Below are 16,947 nucleotides of genomic sequence, written 5' to 3'. Positions count from 1 at the left end.
CCCTCTGTTGGTCAGTTTCTAGTTGTTGGAGATCCTGTGTTAATTTTGGTTCTTTCTTCTTTTTGGATGTGTGCATTTATTGCAATAAATTGTCCTTTCAGCACCGCTATCACCATGTCCCAAAGTTCTTGGTATGTTGTATTTTCATTCTCGTTTGTTTCTGGGAACTTTATGATTTCACATTTAATTTTTTCTTTTACCCAGTCGCTTTTCAGTAGGGTGTTGTTTAGTTTCCATGTATTCGACTTCAATTCCTTAGTCTTCTTGTTGTTGATTTCTCGTTTTATAGTATGGTGGTGCGAAAAGATGCTCTGTAATGTTTTGATGTTTGTAAATTTATGGAGACTTGTTTTGTGTCCTAACACATGGTCAATTCTTGAGAATGTTCCATGTGCACTGGAGAAGAAAGTATATTGTGTTGTTGGGTTGAATGCTCTGTACACATCTATGAGGTCAAGTTGGTTGATTGTGCTGTTTAATTCCTCTGTAACTTTGTCGAGTTTCTTACTGGTTGTTCTGTCCGTTTTTGAAAGTGGTGTATTCAAATCTCCCACTATAATTTAGGTTTATCTATTTCTTACTTTAGTTCTAGGAAGGTTTGTTTCATATATCTTGGTGCTTTTTCATTGGGGTGTAGATGTTTATTATGGTTATGTAGTCTTGCTCAATTGACCCTTTGATCATGAGATAGTGTCCTTTATCTCTTATGCTCGTTTTTGTTTTTAAAGTTTACTTTATCAGAGATTAGAATTGCCATTCCTTCTTATTTTAAGTTAGCTTGGTATATTTTTTTCCCATCCTTTAACTTTTAGTCCGTTTTTGTCTTTGAGTGTAAGGTGTGTCTCTTGCAGGCAGCATATTGAAGGATCCTGTTTTCTTATCCAATCTGCCACTCTCTGTCTCTTCAGTGGTGTAGTCAATCCATTGACATCCAGTGTAATTATCAATAGGTATGATTTAAGGAGCTCTGGTACTGTAGTGGTTACAAATCAGGGTGCGAACCACAAGGTCAACCGTTCGAAACTGCCAGCTGTTCCGTGGGAGAAAGATGAGGCTTTCTGCTCCCTTTAAGATTTACAGCCTCAGAAACCCTGTACAGGGTCGCTATGAATCGGAACCGACTCCATGGCACGGAGCCACCACATGTATTAATTGCTGCTATTAATTTTTTGCTAGTACTGTTCGTTCCTTTGTTCTGCATGCCGCCTTATGCTGAGTTTGTGGCTTTTGTGCTATTTTATGTCGGTTTCTTCTTAGTTTTCATGTATGTTTGTTCTGCTTAGAAGTTCATTTTCATGGTAAGTTGTGAAGTATTAACTTTCTTTGGGGTTATCTAACAGTCTATTAACTTTTATCTTCAATTAAGACAATCTGTTGTAACCTGTAATCTACCTGACAACCTCACCATCTGGATCTTTGTTCCTATATTTATCCCTTCTTTGACAGTGATATTATTTTGACCTTCGGATGACCTCCCAGCTCCTTTGAATTCGTTGTAATTTTGTTCTGTTCTGAACTCTGCTGTCAACTGAGTTCCAGGTGGTGTTGCCACACCTGTCAGTCTCTGGTTGTTATCTGCTCTTGTTGGTTTTTAGTCCATACAACTCCCTTTAGGATGTTTTGAAGTGCTGGATAGGTTTTGATAAAATCTCTCAGATTCTGTTTATCCTGGAATGTTTTGATTGTACATCGTATTTGATTGATAGTTTTGCTGGATAGACGTTTCTTGGTTGTTTTTTTGTTTGTTTGTTTGTTTTCTTTCAGGGTTTTGAATATGTCTTCCCATTGCCTTCTTGCCTGCATGGTTTGTGCTGAATAGTCAGAGCTCAATCTGCTTTGCTTGCCTTTGTAAGAGACACTTATCTTCTCCCTGGCCGCTTTTAGGAGTCTCTCCTTGTCTTTGATTTAGGAGAGCTTGATTATTATATGTCTTGTTGACTTTCTTTTGGGGTCTGTCCTTCCTGGGGTATGTTCGGTTTCTTGAATGTTTATGTTCTCATTTTTCAAGATGTTAGGGAAATTTTCTTTCAGAAGCTCTTCAACTATCTCTTCTGTGGACTTCTCTGGTCTTCCTGTTCCGGAATGCTTAAGTTGTTCCTGTTCTGGAGTTCTTACATTGTTTTTCTTCATGTTATCCAGCATGAATCGTAGACTCTCTTCAGATTTTTTTATCCTTTTTCTGCTTGCTCTTCTATCTTAGTCCTATAGATTTGTTTTCCAGCTCTTTAGTTCTGGCTTCCATCTCTTCTATTCTGCACCTTTCCCATTTCAGTGTATTGTCTGTTTCTGATATTTTATTATTAATCATCTGGACCTCTTTTTGCAGGTTTTGAATTGTTTCCAATGCTGTATCAATCTTGTTTGATTGCTCTTGTAGTAATATCCTGACTTCTTCCTTGTTTTCCTCCTCCCCTTTTCAGAGCATTTAAATTTGTTTCCATATAATTCTTCTGAATTCCTTCTCAGGCAAATTCAAAATCTGCTCTTCCTCTTTGGGGGAGCCTTTGTCTGCCTTCAGCGCATTTGTCTCAGTTACACTTTTCTGTTTTTGGACATGTTTTTGAGAGCAGTTGTTTTTTGAGATCTTTTGTTTGTCATTTCCAATAATTATGTGGGCTTTTTAATGCTTAAATGGATGTTTGTTGTTGTGTTATTAAGCTTACTGAGTGTCTCCTGGTGGATATGATCTGGAGATAGGCTTCCCTTTTCCCATGTAATACTTAGCAGCTGGTATTGGCTTTTGTCTCAATGGTGGGATATCATGGGGTATGCTTGTAGCTTGGATATATGGCCATGATTGCTGTCTCTTCCTGGGTAATGTACGGAGAAAAAGCTCTCACCTCCAGGAAAAATGTGTGATCTAAATAAAGGACCAAATGCAGATACAATATAAAAGCAGAGACAAAAACCACCACTTTGAAACAAAAATAAAACTGTGGCCGACTGTCCATTCTCATTGCTACACAGGCAGTGTGTGTGCGCCGTAGAAGCCTGGAGTAGTGTGTGTGGGTGTCCACTTTCTCAGGCCCCTCCTCTAGTCACTACCTCAGATAGATACTGAGAAGTTAATGGGAGAAAGATTGTCTACTATTTTTGTCTCTGAAGGTCAGTTAGGTATCTGTATGTGCACAGCGTAATTCTCAAGATAGTTGTGTCCTTTTATGTTGGGGTTTTACAGATTGTTCTATGGTTTGTCTTTTATGTCTAATACGCCTGAGTAAAAGGGTCCTGTACAAGTAAATTTTAAGGCTGCGACCCCAAGGCTGATGTTATAAGCAGCCACCAAGCTCTTTCTGTAGCGCAGGAAAACTGGGGGGTCAGTGCTGGACTTTTTTTTGGGGGGGTGGGATTGCGCACCCACCAGCCTGAAGGCATCCGGGCAGGGCAAAGAAAGCATGACAGGAAATAGGAAGAAAAAAATGTGCAGCATCCCCTGCACTTCCTTTTGCAAATGTCACTGCATCACTTTTAGCACAGGTTCTCTGTGCGGGTCTGGCTGTAGCCCCGCCCTCTGAATGCCACCCAGGCTGGGTGGCTGCAGAGGGAGTCCCATTTCCAGGGGCTCCTAATTCCCAGTATTTTCCTTTATATTGTAAAATTCTCTGGGTTTTCAATCCCTCCCCCACGGAGCCTTTCCTACCTGTCTCTGCAGGCGCCCAAACCGCAGACATGGAATTTCTTTGGGTTTTTTTTAACAAGGAAAAATAATTAGTATCCCCTCTGCTCTGGTACACACTTATTGATCCTTTTTGCAAATGGCATTTTCATTGTCCTGGGCTATCATGGTCTAAAATTCTAGAAGTTGCATAGTTTGCCTAAAGAACAATCCTAACTATCTCTTTTTTCCTTTTCCTAAGTGAGCTCACCCATGGATGAGGTGCTAGCTTCCTTGAAGCGTGGTAGTTTTCATCTGAAAAAAGTTGAACAGCGAACTCTGCCTCCTTTTCCTGATGAAGATGATAGTAATAATATCTTGGCACAAATAAGGAAAGGGGTAAAATTGAAGAAAGTACAGAAGGAAGGTTTAAGAGAATCCTTCACGCTCCTGCCGGATGCAGACCCTCTAACACGAAGCATCCATGAAGCTCTTAGAAGAATTAAAGAAGCATCCCCCGAGTCAGAAGATGAAGAGGAGGCTCTCCCTTGCACAGACTGGGAAAACTAACAAGTAAATGACCTTATTTTCTTCAGTAGCATTTAAAATATGGCTTTATGTTGAAGGATAGGTTTTGGTTATTTTTGTTGTTCTGTGTGTGTGTTTTGTTGTTGCTGTTAGTCAAAGGCATATTGCTAGTTATGCAGCTTGATTGTATAATATATCATAAATTTATAAACTTCAAGTTTTGCATAGTACTGCAGTTTGCAGAAAAGTAACCCTTTGGGGACCTGTGCAACATACAGTGTCCCCCTACCTTTTCTGCCTTAGGTTTAGTGGGAAGGTGTGATCTGATTTTTAATGCATGCTGCCATCTGATGGGGGCTTGTATAACTGTGAATGTGAATAAATGGGCCTCATCGCTAACCCTTATGACATGAGTTCTACCAATTATATCAGAATCCATATTGCCTCAAAAAGAAACAATTTTTAATTTCATCTAATATGCCTTCTGTTACTGAAAATACACGATTCTAACTACAATTTCAAAGCAGCAAATAGTTCAGTCTAGAGAGGGTTAAGATAACTGAGAAGCACTTTTCAAGGATGGATCATTGTTAGATAAATGCTGTAAATGCTTTATATCTTATTTATTCAACTTGTGAAGTGTGCCTGCATCATAGGTATAAAGTGAAGATCTAATTCTAGCCTTAATGAACAGAAGTGGACTTTTTTTGACTGAATTATTTCAGTCACAACTTGTATAATGCATGTTGAATTTCACCTTCTTATTTACTGCCCACAGAAAGTTTTCTAATACCAGTCAAGAAAAATGTTGTATTTGGTTATTTAGCTTTCTAAACCTTTAAAACTAGTAGTTTATCATAAGTATTATATCATCAAAATAAATTTGCAACTAACATAATAAATATGTAAAACCTTGATAAGATTCTATTGAATATCCCTGTGATTATTATGATCCTTTTTGGTTACACATGTACTAGTTTCCTAAGATAATAGAAGTTGTAATCTACCAGCACTTTAATAGGACAATTGTAGAATAATGTGGCACAAATTTTACTTAATGTTTTTACATGTTGAAATAACACCAGTTCTGATTGTAACCAATTCTGAATACTATTTAATTTATATCATATATCTTGTTATGATCATAACTGAAACGTTACCATTTCAGTGTGCAAAAATGTTGATTATTATGCTCTCTTGATGGAACACAATTTCTATGGGCTTCATAACATTCAACAAAAGAGAAATAACTCTCAGTCCTGGATTAAGTAAGTAAAGGAGTAATTAACGTATATTTAAGAAGCACTGTGATTCTTCAACTTACCTAATCATAAGAATAACCTGGGGAACTTATTAAAAATCTTCCTGGCCCTGACTCAAAAGATTCTGGATGAGTAGGACTGAAGTTAGTTCTGGGTATATTCTATATACCTGCCCAGTAAACGTACATCAGGAAAATGCCGCTGTAGGTTTCCCCTTCCCTGCCCACACACGCTTCCCCCTGGTCCCTTCAACATCTGTCCCAATCAGTAGCTTAACGAAAGGGTGAAAAAATCACCTACCTTTAACATGGTTCCACCAATATTCCACAGTATCCTGGCCTACTACCTTAGGCTGTTTGTATCTCTTCTTCCTGTTTTAAATGTTGTTTTTAAGTGTTATATAGTTAGTTCTGACTCATAGTGACTCTGTATAGGGTTTCCAAGGAACGGCTGGTGGGTTTGAACCATCTACTTTGTGTTTAGCAGTCCAGTGCTAATCCTATAGTGTCCCACCAGGACTCATCCTGTTTTGAACAGAGACCCTAATTATCAATCACTTTAATTAAAAAACCAAAAATTGCTAAGAGATCACTTTGAGTCCTAGAGACCCCTAGGACAGAACAGGGTAGAACTGCCCCCCGGGCTTCCAAGACGGATCCTTAAATCTGTTAAGTGACTCTAAAAGTTCTCTCTAAGCAAAATATCCTGTGAGCCACATAGAACATTTTTGTCCTTCCATTTATGCCTATTTCTATGTCTATTTAGAAGATTTTTTTTTAGAAAAAGAAACAGTAGAGAAAATTGATTTTCATAATACCTTCCTTCAAAATGTAATTCATATTTTAAATAGAAAGCAAAAATAGTTTACTTTTTGGTAATAAATCTGAAATCAGTGTATATGTTATACTTATAATCTCAAATGAGATGCTAAATATTTCCTGATAAAAATGAAAAATTATATCAAAACAATGAGGTTGTATTTAATGAAAAAAAATTTATATTGCATCATATCTATAATTTAAATTAAATTGAATGAATTAGTAGTCTAGTATCTTAGTTATACTGGCCACGTTTCAGGTGCTCACTAGCCCCATGTGGATACAAGCTTAGACACTGCCACACTGTGATAAACTAAATTGCTAACTCAGTTATGTGCATGTCAGTTTTACCAGATAAGTCAGTCTTCCATATCCATTCTCCTTTGCTGTTGATAACAGCGCCCTGGTGATGCAGTAGGTTAAGCACTGGACTGGATATATAACCACAAGGTAGGCAGTCTAAACCCCCCAGCCACTCTGTGGGAGAAAGATGAGGCTCTCTGCTCCTGTAAACATTTACAGCCTAGGAAATCTTATACGAGGTCACTGTGAGTCAGAATCAACTGGGTGACAGTGAGTGGACTGGCCATTGATAAGGTCATTGATCTCACACACAACTACTTTCGAGGGGCAGGGGAACATCCTTGAAAGAGCATCCATTTAAACAAGAGTATTAGTCCTGTGCCTAGGACTGTCCAGACAGAAACACTGTCTCTATTGTCAGTTTTAAAGATATCTCTTAATTATTCTGTGAGTAAGCAAGGCAAATAGCATTTATCCTTTTAGTATGTACCTTTTGACATATAAAATATTAGAGTAAAAACAATAAAGGTGAAAATGTGTTAAAAAGAGTGCTCACCATGTACATGACTAGGTATAAATTGACATAAGAAAATTTTAACTTAGGCACAGAAACAAATCAGCATTCGTTCAGCCTAAATATTGCAGAGTGGAAGGGAACATATATACAAATTATCTGTAATAGGTAATCTTCTTAAACACACCATCTCGTTTTGTTTATTTAACAGGTAACTTAATAAAAAGAAGAAGAATACCTGCAGTTGAAGATCAGTCCTTTGCTCTTTAGAGGAACATTTTGGTCACCTGTTTCCACAATTGGATTCCATTGGACCAGTGAAAATGTATTGGCTCAATGATATGAAAAAAGGAAGCACAACTGACAGATTATACTTTTCCAGTCATTCCAGTAGATCGTGGTTAATATGAATTTTAGATGTGTAGTGTTCCTGGCTGCAGTGAACAAGAGCCTTCTGGAAATTTCTGGGTTTTTAAGCACCTTTTCCCTTCCTCTCCCTCACACCCCACTTACATCCTTGTAGTGGCCAGTTAACCTAGGAGGTTGCTATGAATTGGAAGAACTTGGGTTGACAGATCTACTGTGAGCTGTTTGGGGACTGCTTTGAGATCCATCTTTCAGTGCTTGAAAAATACAGAGCTTCTTCCATATCAGCTTATATAAATGAATGACACTCTGAAAAAAGTTTATCATGATAGCTATAGGACAAGAGTTGAAAGAAAATCAGATGGAAATTCACAAAATTTCCACATTGCTCATCTCCAAAGGAATTTTCATAAATATGTTTTCAACAATATCTGAAAAGATATATAACCACGGAGATACGTCTATTAATGTGTTTACCACAACATGATACATTTGACATGGCATATTTTTAGAAGGCCGCACAGTCTTACACTTTGTAAGGTTTTGAAGTAAAACTTTCCATGCTTTTAAATAGTTCTTCATAATTCTGAATTTATAATAGTTTGAATTTTATGTGTATCTTTGTTTATGAGAAGCAATACTTTGTAATTTGATAATATCTCAAATTATTTTTAGTCCTTTTGTTTGAACTATTACTTGATTACTATAACTCACATGACTTTCCTATTGAGAATCACGTGAAGGTTCCATAATAGGGATGCAGATCTTAAGTCTATTTATCATGCACCATTTCAGTTTTTATTTTGATGCTCCACAGTAAAAAAAAAAAAAAGTATGCTCTACAAAGATACAAAAAGTAGACAGGCAGTCATGCCTCCTTGGCTGACATTTTACTACCTTCAAATGCTTTGAGTAGGATTTTACAAAAGAGTTATTATTGTCACTAAATTTTTTTTAAATGTTTGTAGCTTAGGTGCTGGTTTTGCTGTATTGGCATCCTAAATGAGTACATTTGCCTTTGAATTGAGGTGTTACGGATTTTCAGCAGGATAGTTTTGTCTTGAATGACAGATCTGTTGGAACCAGTTCGCAGTATTCTGTGGACTGTAGTTCTGCGTAAGATATTGTAAGGCAATTCTCCAGCCTAGACCCAGAAAGCAGTATTGGAGTGAAAATCCTCCAATGTATATAAATTGGTGTTCTGAGAGGAAAAGGAACTGTTCACACATTTTAAAATGCTGTTTCCTTTAAGTATGAAGAAAAATGTCTAGCAACAGGTTCTATAAAGCAAAATCTTTCGTATTTAACTGTTGATTAGCTGTTCATTGATGAGTCTGGGAGCTTTTGCACAGCATTTTACAATACAGGTATGCATTTCATAATGTCCATAGTATACTCTAAGACATGTAATATTAGGCAATTTGGATGTTGTGTGAGTACCATACTATATACAGGCAGTCCTTGTATAATCACCAGTTAAATCCCATAAACCAATTATATTAAAACCTTAAGGGAGCCTTCTGGACAAATCTGGAGAACTGGAGGCAGAGGCTGGCTTGGCTGAGTGCATAGACTTTGCACACATCCAAGCTCAAGGGCAGTGATGCAGAGAGATGGCCATGGGGATTGGATACACAGGGGCCAGGGCTGAGGCTAGCTATAGTGGTCCTGGCTGCCACCACCTGTTGAATTGAGAGTCTTCATAGCTACTGGGCAGGTGAATGAAGTCTACAGGGGAAGGAGGTGTGTGGAGATTGGGATGCATCCTGAAGCTCCACTGCTTGGTCATTAGGGGGTCTTGGACTTCAAAATCATTATTTTTAAGTGCCGTCTAATCTGTTCTGACTCATAGCTATCCTGCATATTGTTTCCAAGGAGGGGCTTCTGGATTTGAACTGCTGTCCTGTTGGTTAGCAGTTCAGTGCTGATCCTATAGTTCCACACCTGGCCTCCTTAAAACCATTTGTTGGTGGTGGTGGAAACAAACCACTATGTAACGCAGACATCTTATGAAGTCAGACGTTAGCCAGATGAACATTAAGTAACACATGCCTGTAACATGGGTTTTATTCCCAGCATTATTTCCAAGGCTCATCTCGTCTGGGAAAATAAATACAAATCTAGTATATAAAGTTAATCTGTATCCCAAGAGACCAGGTGTATGTTTCTTTCATATACACCTTCACATAAAGCATTAGAACATACTTTTAACCCAAAGAATGATTGGTTTCAATATTAGTATATTTGAAATTGTTTTTAGTCAATTGGTAACCTCTAAAAAATTGTGTATTAATGTTATGCCTTTGAATGCTTGTTGATAACCCTAACGTTTTTCATTTATTAAAAGGAATTATAAGAGGATTTGGTGTTAAATTAACAGTAAAAATTCTGGAGCCTTCATGCATCAAGAGGGAGTAATTAACTTCATTTAGTTTTCATATCTGGAATTCTACTGTAAGACAGACAGACTTAGAAAATAGTGCAATGTGTGGTCTGTCACCCTTTACCGAGTTGTAGTAAGTCTCTAGCAAACAGTGGAGGGTGTGCTGAACTCCATTAACCCTGTAAGGGTAATACCCTCTCATAACACTGCCTGAGGATACCCCCCAGGTTTGATGAGAAGAGTTGCCTGTAGCCTGTGCTCACTCTCTGGCAAACAGCTATCTCTAGCACACCCAGTTCCTGCCCTTGAGATTCAGGTTCCTTCCTACAAAATTACAAATCATTGTAGGACATAAACCTCTGGGCTTACTCACAATAACACATTTTCAAGTAACAAGAATGACTTCCAACATCAAGATGAGATTACCTACTGAACCCTCATGTTAACTTTAAAGCAGATTCAGAGCCCTACAAAAATTACGTAAATGTGGTAACATTTCCCTTTTTTCTTGCTCCTGATTCAGATGAAGGTCTTTGGCTTCAGTATTCAATTTGTATATATTTAGTTATGATGGTACTTGGAGATGATCACAATTACAGTTCCAAACTTGCCTGTACTCCTGGAGAGTTCAAAATCTTTGAGAGTTATATTGCTGTTAATGTATCATTTCTGTATTAGGAATCCACAAACAGCTACTTGCTTATGCTGAATCAATTTAGAAGTTAATTTACCAATCTAGTCTCAACTGCAATATGTTTAAAATAGAAAAACTAGTAAATGAGGACTTGGGGATGTTTTGAAATTAATGTTATTGTTCACTTGAATGTCACTTTCAGATATTTCTCCTACAACTGCATCCAAAATTATGTATGTATAACCAATTTACTATGTATAGAAGGTGTTTCTAATGATTCAGAATCCTACTAGTACTGTAGTGTAGCAGTATGAGAAATTGCCTGACTATAGAGGATTTTTAAAAGATGAACAGGCACCTTGCTTATTTGACGTATTTTGTAGGTTTATTGAATTGGTGAGAAGCATACAATCATTCCTTAGTTACTGCTTCATTGTGGAACTGAAACATTTCTACAAAATGCATTTTTAAAGAGACTCAGTCCCAGCTCTAAGTTGGTGTAGTATTTCAGCAGTGAGGCTTTTCTCATTTTATGAAACCATAGAAAATTCTCAGTTCTCTCGTTTACTCTGCAAGGGTGGAGGACAGTGATTTTTTTACAAAGTTAAGAAGCAATATTTGGTGACACACGGCATGGCCACTTTATACTATAAATTGTGTTAAACTGTAAAGCACACTTTGGCCATAACAGACACAAAGTTCTTAAATTGATGGAACATAAATGTATGGGCAGCTTCTATGGGATCAATATACAAATTAGTATAATTTCATTTTATACATTCCCTAAAAATCCATTTTAAAATGCTTTCATTAAGTACGATTGTATAAATTTAAGCCATTGCTTTTAGTCTGAGGAATGCTTTATCTTTCACCAAGTTCAATGTTGTATTGTTTCTTTTATGTCTATAATTTATACACTTAGATACCAATCTGTAAAGTACTATCAGGTCCTTAAAGGTCCTATCAGGGAGTTGAAATTTCGTACACTTTACCAGGGTTTTTGTTTTTGGTCTTCTGTTTTTTGGTTTTTTGTTTTGGTTTTTTTTTTTTGGTGCGGGGGCAGGGATCCTTTTGCCTTTGAACAGTTGTCAGACATTCATTTCAAAATGATGGCAGATGATAACACTGTTAAAATGCAACCATTTAACAGTAAAGCAAAAATCTCAGTAAGTTTTACCCAATTCTTGCACTGAATTTAAATAATATAAAATTGAATGTGCATTTAAAACAGATGTTATTTTCCATTCATTGCTTAGTATAGAAAAAGAAGAATGCCTAGTGTTAGGGGATTGGCCCACAAGGTTTATGTCAGATGGAAAGAGGGGGGAAGGTGGGAGCACCTTACTGCAGGAGCAGGTTGTATTGATTTCTTGCTATTGATAACTTCAGTAGTCATTTCTGAACTTTGCTGCAAAGTGCTCTTTAGTTAAAGCACATTAAGATAAGTATCTGCTAATTGCTTTGTAAAATGAAGCAATGGTATTTTTTATCTTATAAATATAGTGTAATATAAAAGTTTTTCCTACAAAATGAGTTTATATTACCAGCTAAACTATCATATATCTTAACAGAGGTTTTTAAAGGTGGGAGGGAGTCTGTATTTGTTGTGTTTGTGTGTTTTTAAATGATTGCCCATTGAATTATTTCAAAAATGTGTTCATTCTAGAATTTTTTGTTTTGTCCACAGCAATTGTACTACCTGACATTTCTAAAATGTAACTGAGTAACGTCTGTCAGATAAATAGTCACTCTGAACTCCCAATTGAGAAATGCTTCTCCCCTTCTACACATATGCCACTGCCAGGTACAGAAACCTCTCGGGTTGGTGTGTTAAGTCTTGTGAATGTTAACCTCACACACTGACTCTCAAAGCAGTTTTGTTTTTACAGTCAGAGGGTTTTATTTTTAAGTCAAGTACAATTTAGAGTGGCTCCGTTTGGGGGATCAGGAGTGGATAGGAAAGCCTTTGAAAGTGATGTTTGGATATATACAGAATGTAGAGTGTAGAGTGCAGGTCTCAAGTTTTGTTTTGCTTTTTAACTTGCATGTTCTATGGTTAACTATCAGAAGGTGTAACGAGTTATTCCAGCTTCTTCCAACATTTTATTGATTTTAGGAAGTGTTCATAATCACAAGGTGGCATTTTTCTTTTGTGAACCAAGAGGGGTAGACAGTGCAGCCCATACAATGCTTCAACACTGATAAGACTCTGTAGTCTCGTGGAATTTCTCATGTCACTGTGCATCTTGCCAAGTGTGAAACAACAATACTATGTAGTTTATGAAAAATGGAAGGCTACAAATCATTTTGCATGAATAAAGTTCATTAGGGCTCAAGAAACTGACATGTGTTTTAGCCTTTCTGGGTAAATGAAAATCTTAATGACAAACTGATTTCACCATTTCCTAGCTTTGTGCAATATTATAAAGGTAGAAGCAAAACACTAACACATTGTGCTTGGCTTTTAAGGATGGCTTTAACACCATTACATTAAATGGACAGTATATTATAAACACCAAACTCTTGCAAATTTATAATACTTAAATATGCTCAATTAACATTCTAAAGTATTAAAATTACAAAGAAAAATTAAGCAAGCATTTATAGCAATACTATGAAATCTCCAATCATCGTTTTGATTGTTGCCTTTTGCTCTTTAGTGCACCTTTTCTGCATTGTAATATTGTATTGCTGTGTATTTCATGTTTTTTACACTCATGGCTTCAGAGTTCAGCATTTGTACACCACATACTGCAATCACCATTCTCTTGTTGGACATGCAGTGTAACAACATACAGTTTTGGTGCTTTAACAATATTCCTTTTTTTCTTTAATAAAGGATATTTATTTGAAAATACCTGATTTTGTTTGTTTAAAGTAACCTTGGTACTAGATATTTTCACTTCATTTCAAATAGATGCAAGCAAGTTGTCCATTTATTTGTCTGTTGTAACAGGCAGAACAGGATTCAAAGACCACCCCCAGCCCCCATCCTTCTGCCTCTTCCTGAGCACCCTTTGTTAGGAAATACTTGAGTGGCAGTTTTACTTGTGTTACACAGTTGCTTCAATCTAGAGCCCACATGGGTCAGAAGAGAACTGGTCCATAGAATTTTCAATGGCTGCTCTTAGAAATAGATCTGTAGCTTTTCTGAAGCATCTCTGCTTAGCAGCCGATCATGGGACATCCAGGGACAATCTTATTCATGCTGTTGGTGTAAATATTGACAAGGGGACTTCAAAAATATGTGGAAGTTTTCCATTATCTTTTCACTCCCATTTTTCTACAATTTTTTGAAGCCCCCCCCCATACATAGTTTAACGTTGTTGCTGTTAAGTGCTGATGAGTTGGTTCCAACTCATAACAACCCTGTATAGGCTTTCCAAGGAATGGCTGGTAGGCTTGAGGTTCAAATCAACTTAGCAGTCCAGTGTGTTATCTTGCAGTGCAGCACCACAGGAAGGTATTTAAATTACTTTCATTTTAGTGAACAATTGGGGACTTGATCTAATCCCCCCATTACACATACAGGCACATGTCTAAAGGCAGGAGTCTTCTAAGGGACTTAGGACCCGGTTGTTGCCCAACTCCCTAGAAATGGTTCTAGTCAATTTCCACCGTGGCAGCCCAAGTCATTTTTGGGATACCTTGTCACTTAAGAAAGCAAAATTCCTCACCACTGGACCAATAAACATTCTTATCAACGGAGTCAAGATTGAAGTTGTCAAGAACTTCATTTTTCTTGGATCAACTATCAACACACATGGAAGCAGCAGTCAAGAGATCAAACGCATTGTATTGCATTAGGCAAATCTGCACAAGACAAAGTGTTGAAGAGCAAAGATGTCAGCTTGAGGACTAAGGTATGCCTGACCCAAGCTATGGTGTTTTCAATATAACCTCATATGCATGCAATAGCTGGACAGTGAATAAGGAAAACTGTAGAAGAATTGATGTTTTTGAATTACGGTTTTGAAGGAGAGTACTGAAGGTGCCGTGGACTCCAAGAGAATCAACAGATAGATCTGTGTTGAAAGAAGTGCAACCAGAGTGCTCCTTGCCAGGATGGCCAAACTTCATCTCATACTTCAGACATATTGTTAGGAGGGACCTGTCACTGGAGAAGGACATCATGTTTGGTAAGGTGGAGGATCAGAGAAAAAGAGGAAGACCCCCAAAGAGATGGATTGGCAAAGTGGCAGCATCATTGGACTCAAGCATGGCAACAGTAGGTTGGCCCAGGATCAGGCAGTGTTTGTTCTGTTGTGCATAGGGTCGCTTGCTATGAGTTGGTACCGACTTGATGGCACCTAACAACAGCAAGTCAATAGCAAAAGTCCCTCAATAGCCCAGAAATCAGGACCAAAAAATTCCATGTAACTTGAGAGTACAAAAGTGATGGGGCTACCTGAGTGAAAATTGACTGGAGCCATTTTTGGGCTAAGAGTTCTGATGTGCTACGGGTTAATGCGACAGACTGCAAGGTCAGTTTAAGCCACAAGGTCAGCAGTTCAAACCCACCAACTGCTACTTGGAAACCCTATACAGGGTTGCTGTGAGTAGGAACCAACTTGGTGGCACTTCACAACAACAGTCTTATCTGGTATGACACTATAGGATAGGTACTTGACCATAACGTCGGTTTGAACAAGGTTGGCTGTTCAAACTCACCAGCCACTCAGAAACCCTATACAGGGTCGCTGTGAGTGGGAACCAACTCGACAACACTTAACATCTTTTTATGAAGTCCTGGTCATGTGTAGGGTAAGCACTGTAGGATAAGCACTGGACAGCTGACTTAAAAGGTCAGAAGTTCAAGCCTACCAACCGTTCCTCAGAAACCCTGTGTACTGGGTCGTTATGAGTCAGAACTGACTCCACAGCATTTAAAAGTCCATTTATGAAGAGAGGGACAATGTGATTGGTTGTTTCTTCTTCTGCCTTAGCCATGCCCCCCTGTCAATGAACTTGTAATACGGACCGAGATGACATGCTGTATGCTATCCAAAGGAGACTGGTTGAGCAGAGTGGCCATTGGCACTTCCAGTTTCAGGATTCTGTATTAAAAAGAGACATGTATCCTAAAGAAGAGATTTTCCTATAAAAGTATCAGTCTAAAGTGAACCCAAGGGATTAGATGAATAGTGGGTTTTTTTCTATAAGAATGTGAAGAATCAACTTGAGTTTTAGCCTTCCACCTCTTGAGTTAAACTAAGACGAATTAATAAACTATCAACCCAGGACTTTCTAGAAGAACACTTGTGGGACGTAGCACACCCTTGTGAAACATGTCATACACTTAGCTTCAAATGGATGGGCTTACTGGTTGACCTCTAGACAGAAGTGAGAACCTGGAAATGTCAACCTGACTAGAATAGTTCTGTGTAACCCTCATTCATCCAGATCTGGCTGCTCTCATAAAACACATTGCCGTCAAGCAGATGCTGACTCAAAGGAGCTCAACAGGACTAAACAGAAGTGTCCCATTGGCTTCCTGAGGCTGAAGTCTGGAAGCAGATGGCTGCATCCTCAAGGTGCCACTAGTGGATTCAAACTGCCAGACTTTGAGTTACAAGCTTAGTGCCTTGAATTCTTTGCCGCCAGGGTTGAAAATATTAATTCTTTGACAGAGGAAGTTCTGGGAGAGGTTTAAATTTATTTGGGGGGGGGGGGGGGGGGGGGTGTAAATATGCCAGCATATTTACAATTGGACTACTGATTGTCAATCGGGCTACTGATTGTCAACAAAGCACTGTCCCCCTGCCAAATCATTAGGTGGATACCCACCAAGAGACTGTCCTTTGGGTTGTTCACCCAAACTAGAGCAACAGCGTCATTAAGTAATAATAATAACTTGGGAGGGGAATCGAAGGGAAGGGGTGGATCTCACAAACCTGTCATTGTGTTATGGATTGAATATGTCTCCCTAAAATACATGTTGAACTCCTAACTCTTATACTTGTAAATATGACCCTGTCCAGAAATTGTTGTTAGGTGCCATCAAGCCAGTTACAACTCCTAGAGACCCTCTGCACAATAGAACGAAACATTGTCCGGGCTTGCACCATCCTCACAATTACTTGTTTTGAGCTCACTGTTGTCACTTTGTCAGTCCATCTTGTTGGGGATCTTCCTCTTTCTTGCTGATTGTCCACTTCACCAAGCCTGATGTCCTCTAGGGACTGGTCCTTCCTGACAACATGTCCAAAACACAAGAAACGAAAGCGCTCACTTTTAAGGAACATTTTGACTGTACTTCTTCCTTTTAACATTTGTCCACTCTTCTGGCAGTCCATGGTGTCAAGTCAGTTCCGACTCACAGGGACCCTGTATAGGGTTCCAAAGAGCGACTGGTGGGTTTCAACTGACTGCCGCCAGCAGTCTAGTGCTTTTCCTATAGCTCAGTCCATAGTACTTTCAATAATCTTCTCCAACCCGTAATTCAAATGCATCAATTCTTCTACATTCTTCCTAGTCATAGTCCAACTTTCCCAACATACGAGGCCATTGAAAATACCATGGTTGGAGACAGGCTCACTTTAGC

General features: G+C 38.3%; 1 protein-coding gene across 1 annotated transcript in view; it reads left to right on the top strand.

Annotated features, from left to right (window-relative positions):
• JMY (junction mediating and regulatory protein, p53 cofactor) overlaps positions 1–4,170 on the top strand; it is a 138,876-nt gene extending 134,706 nt beyond the window's left edge. The window contains exon 10 of the mRNA XM_006875187.1: positions 3,858–4,170. Within this exon, the coding sequence (XP_006875249.1) occupies positions 3,858–4,165 (308 nt within the window). The 3' untranslated portion in view covers positions 4,166–4,170. The remainder of the gene's footprint in view (positions 1–3,857) is intronic.
• The last annotated feature ends 12,777 nt before the right edge of the window (positions 4,171–16,947 follow it).

The sequence above is a fragment of the Chrysochloris asiatica genome, unplaced genomic scaffold (genome assembly GCF_000296735.1).
Source record: "Chrysochloris asiatica unplaced genomic scaffold, ChrAsi1.0 scaffold00313, whole genome shotgun sequence".
NCBI lineage: Eukaryota > Metazoa > Chordata > Mammalia > Afrosoricida > Chrysochloridae > Chrysochloris > Chrysochloris asiatica.
This window is presented reverse-complemented; position numbering and strand designations above follow the sequence as displayed.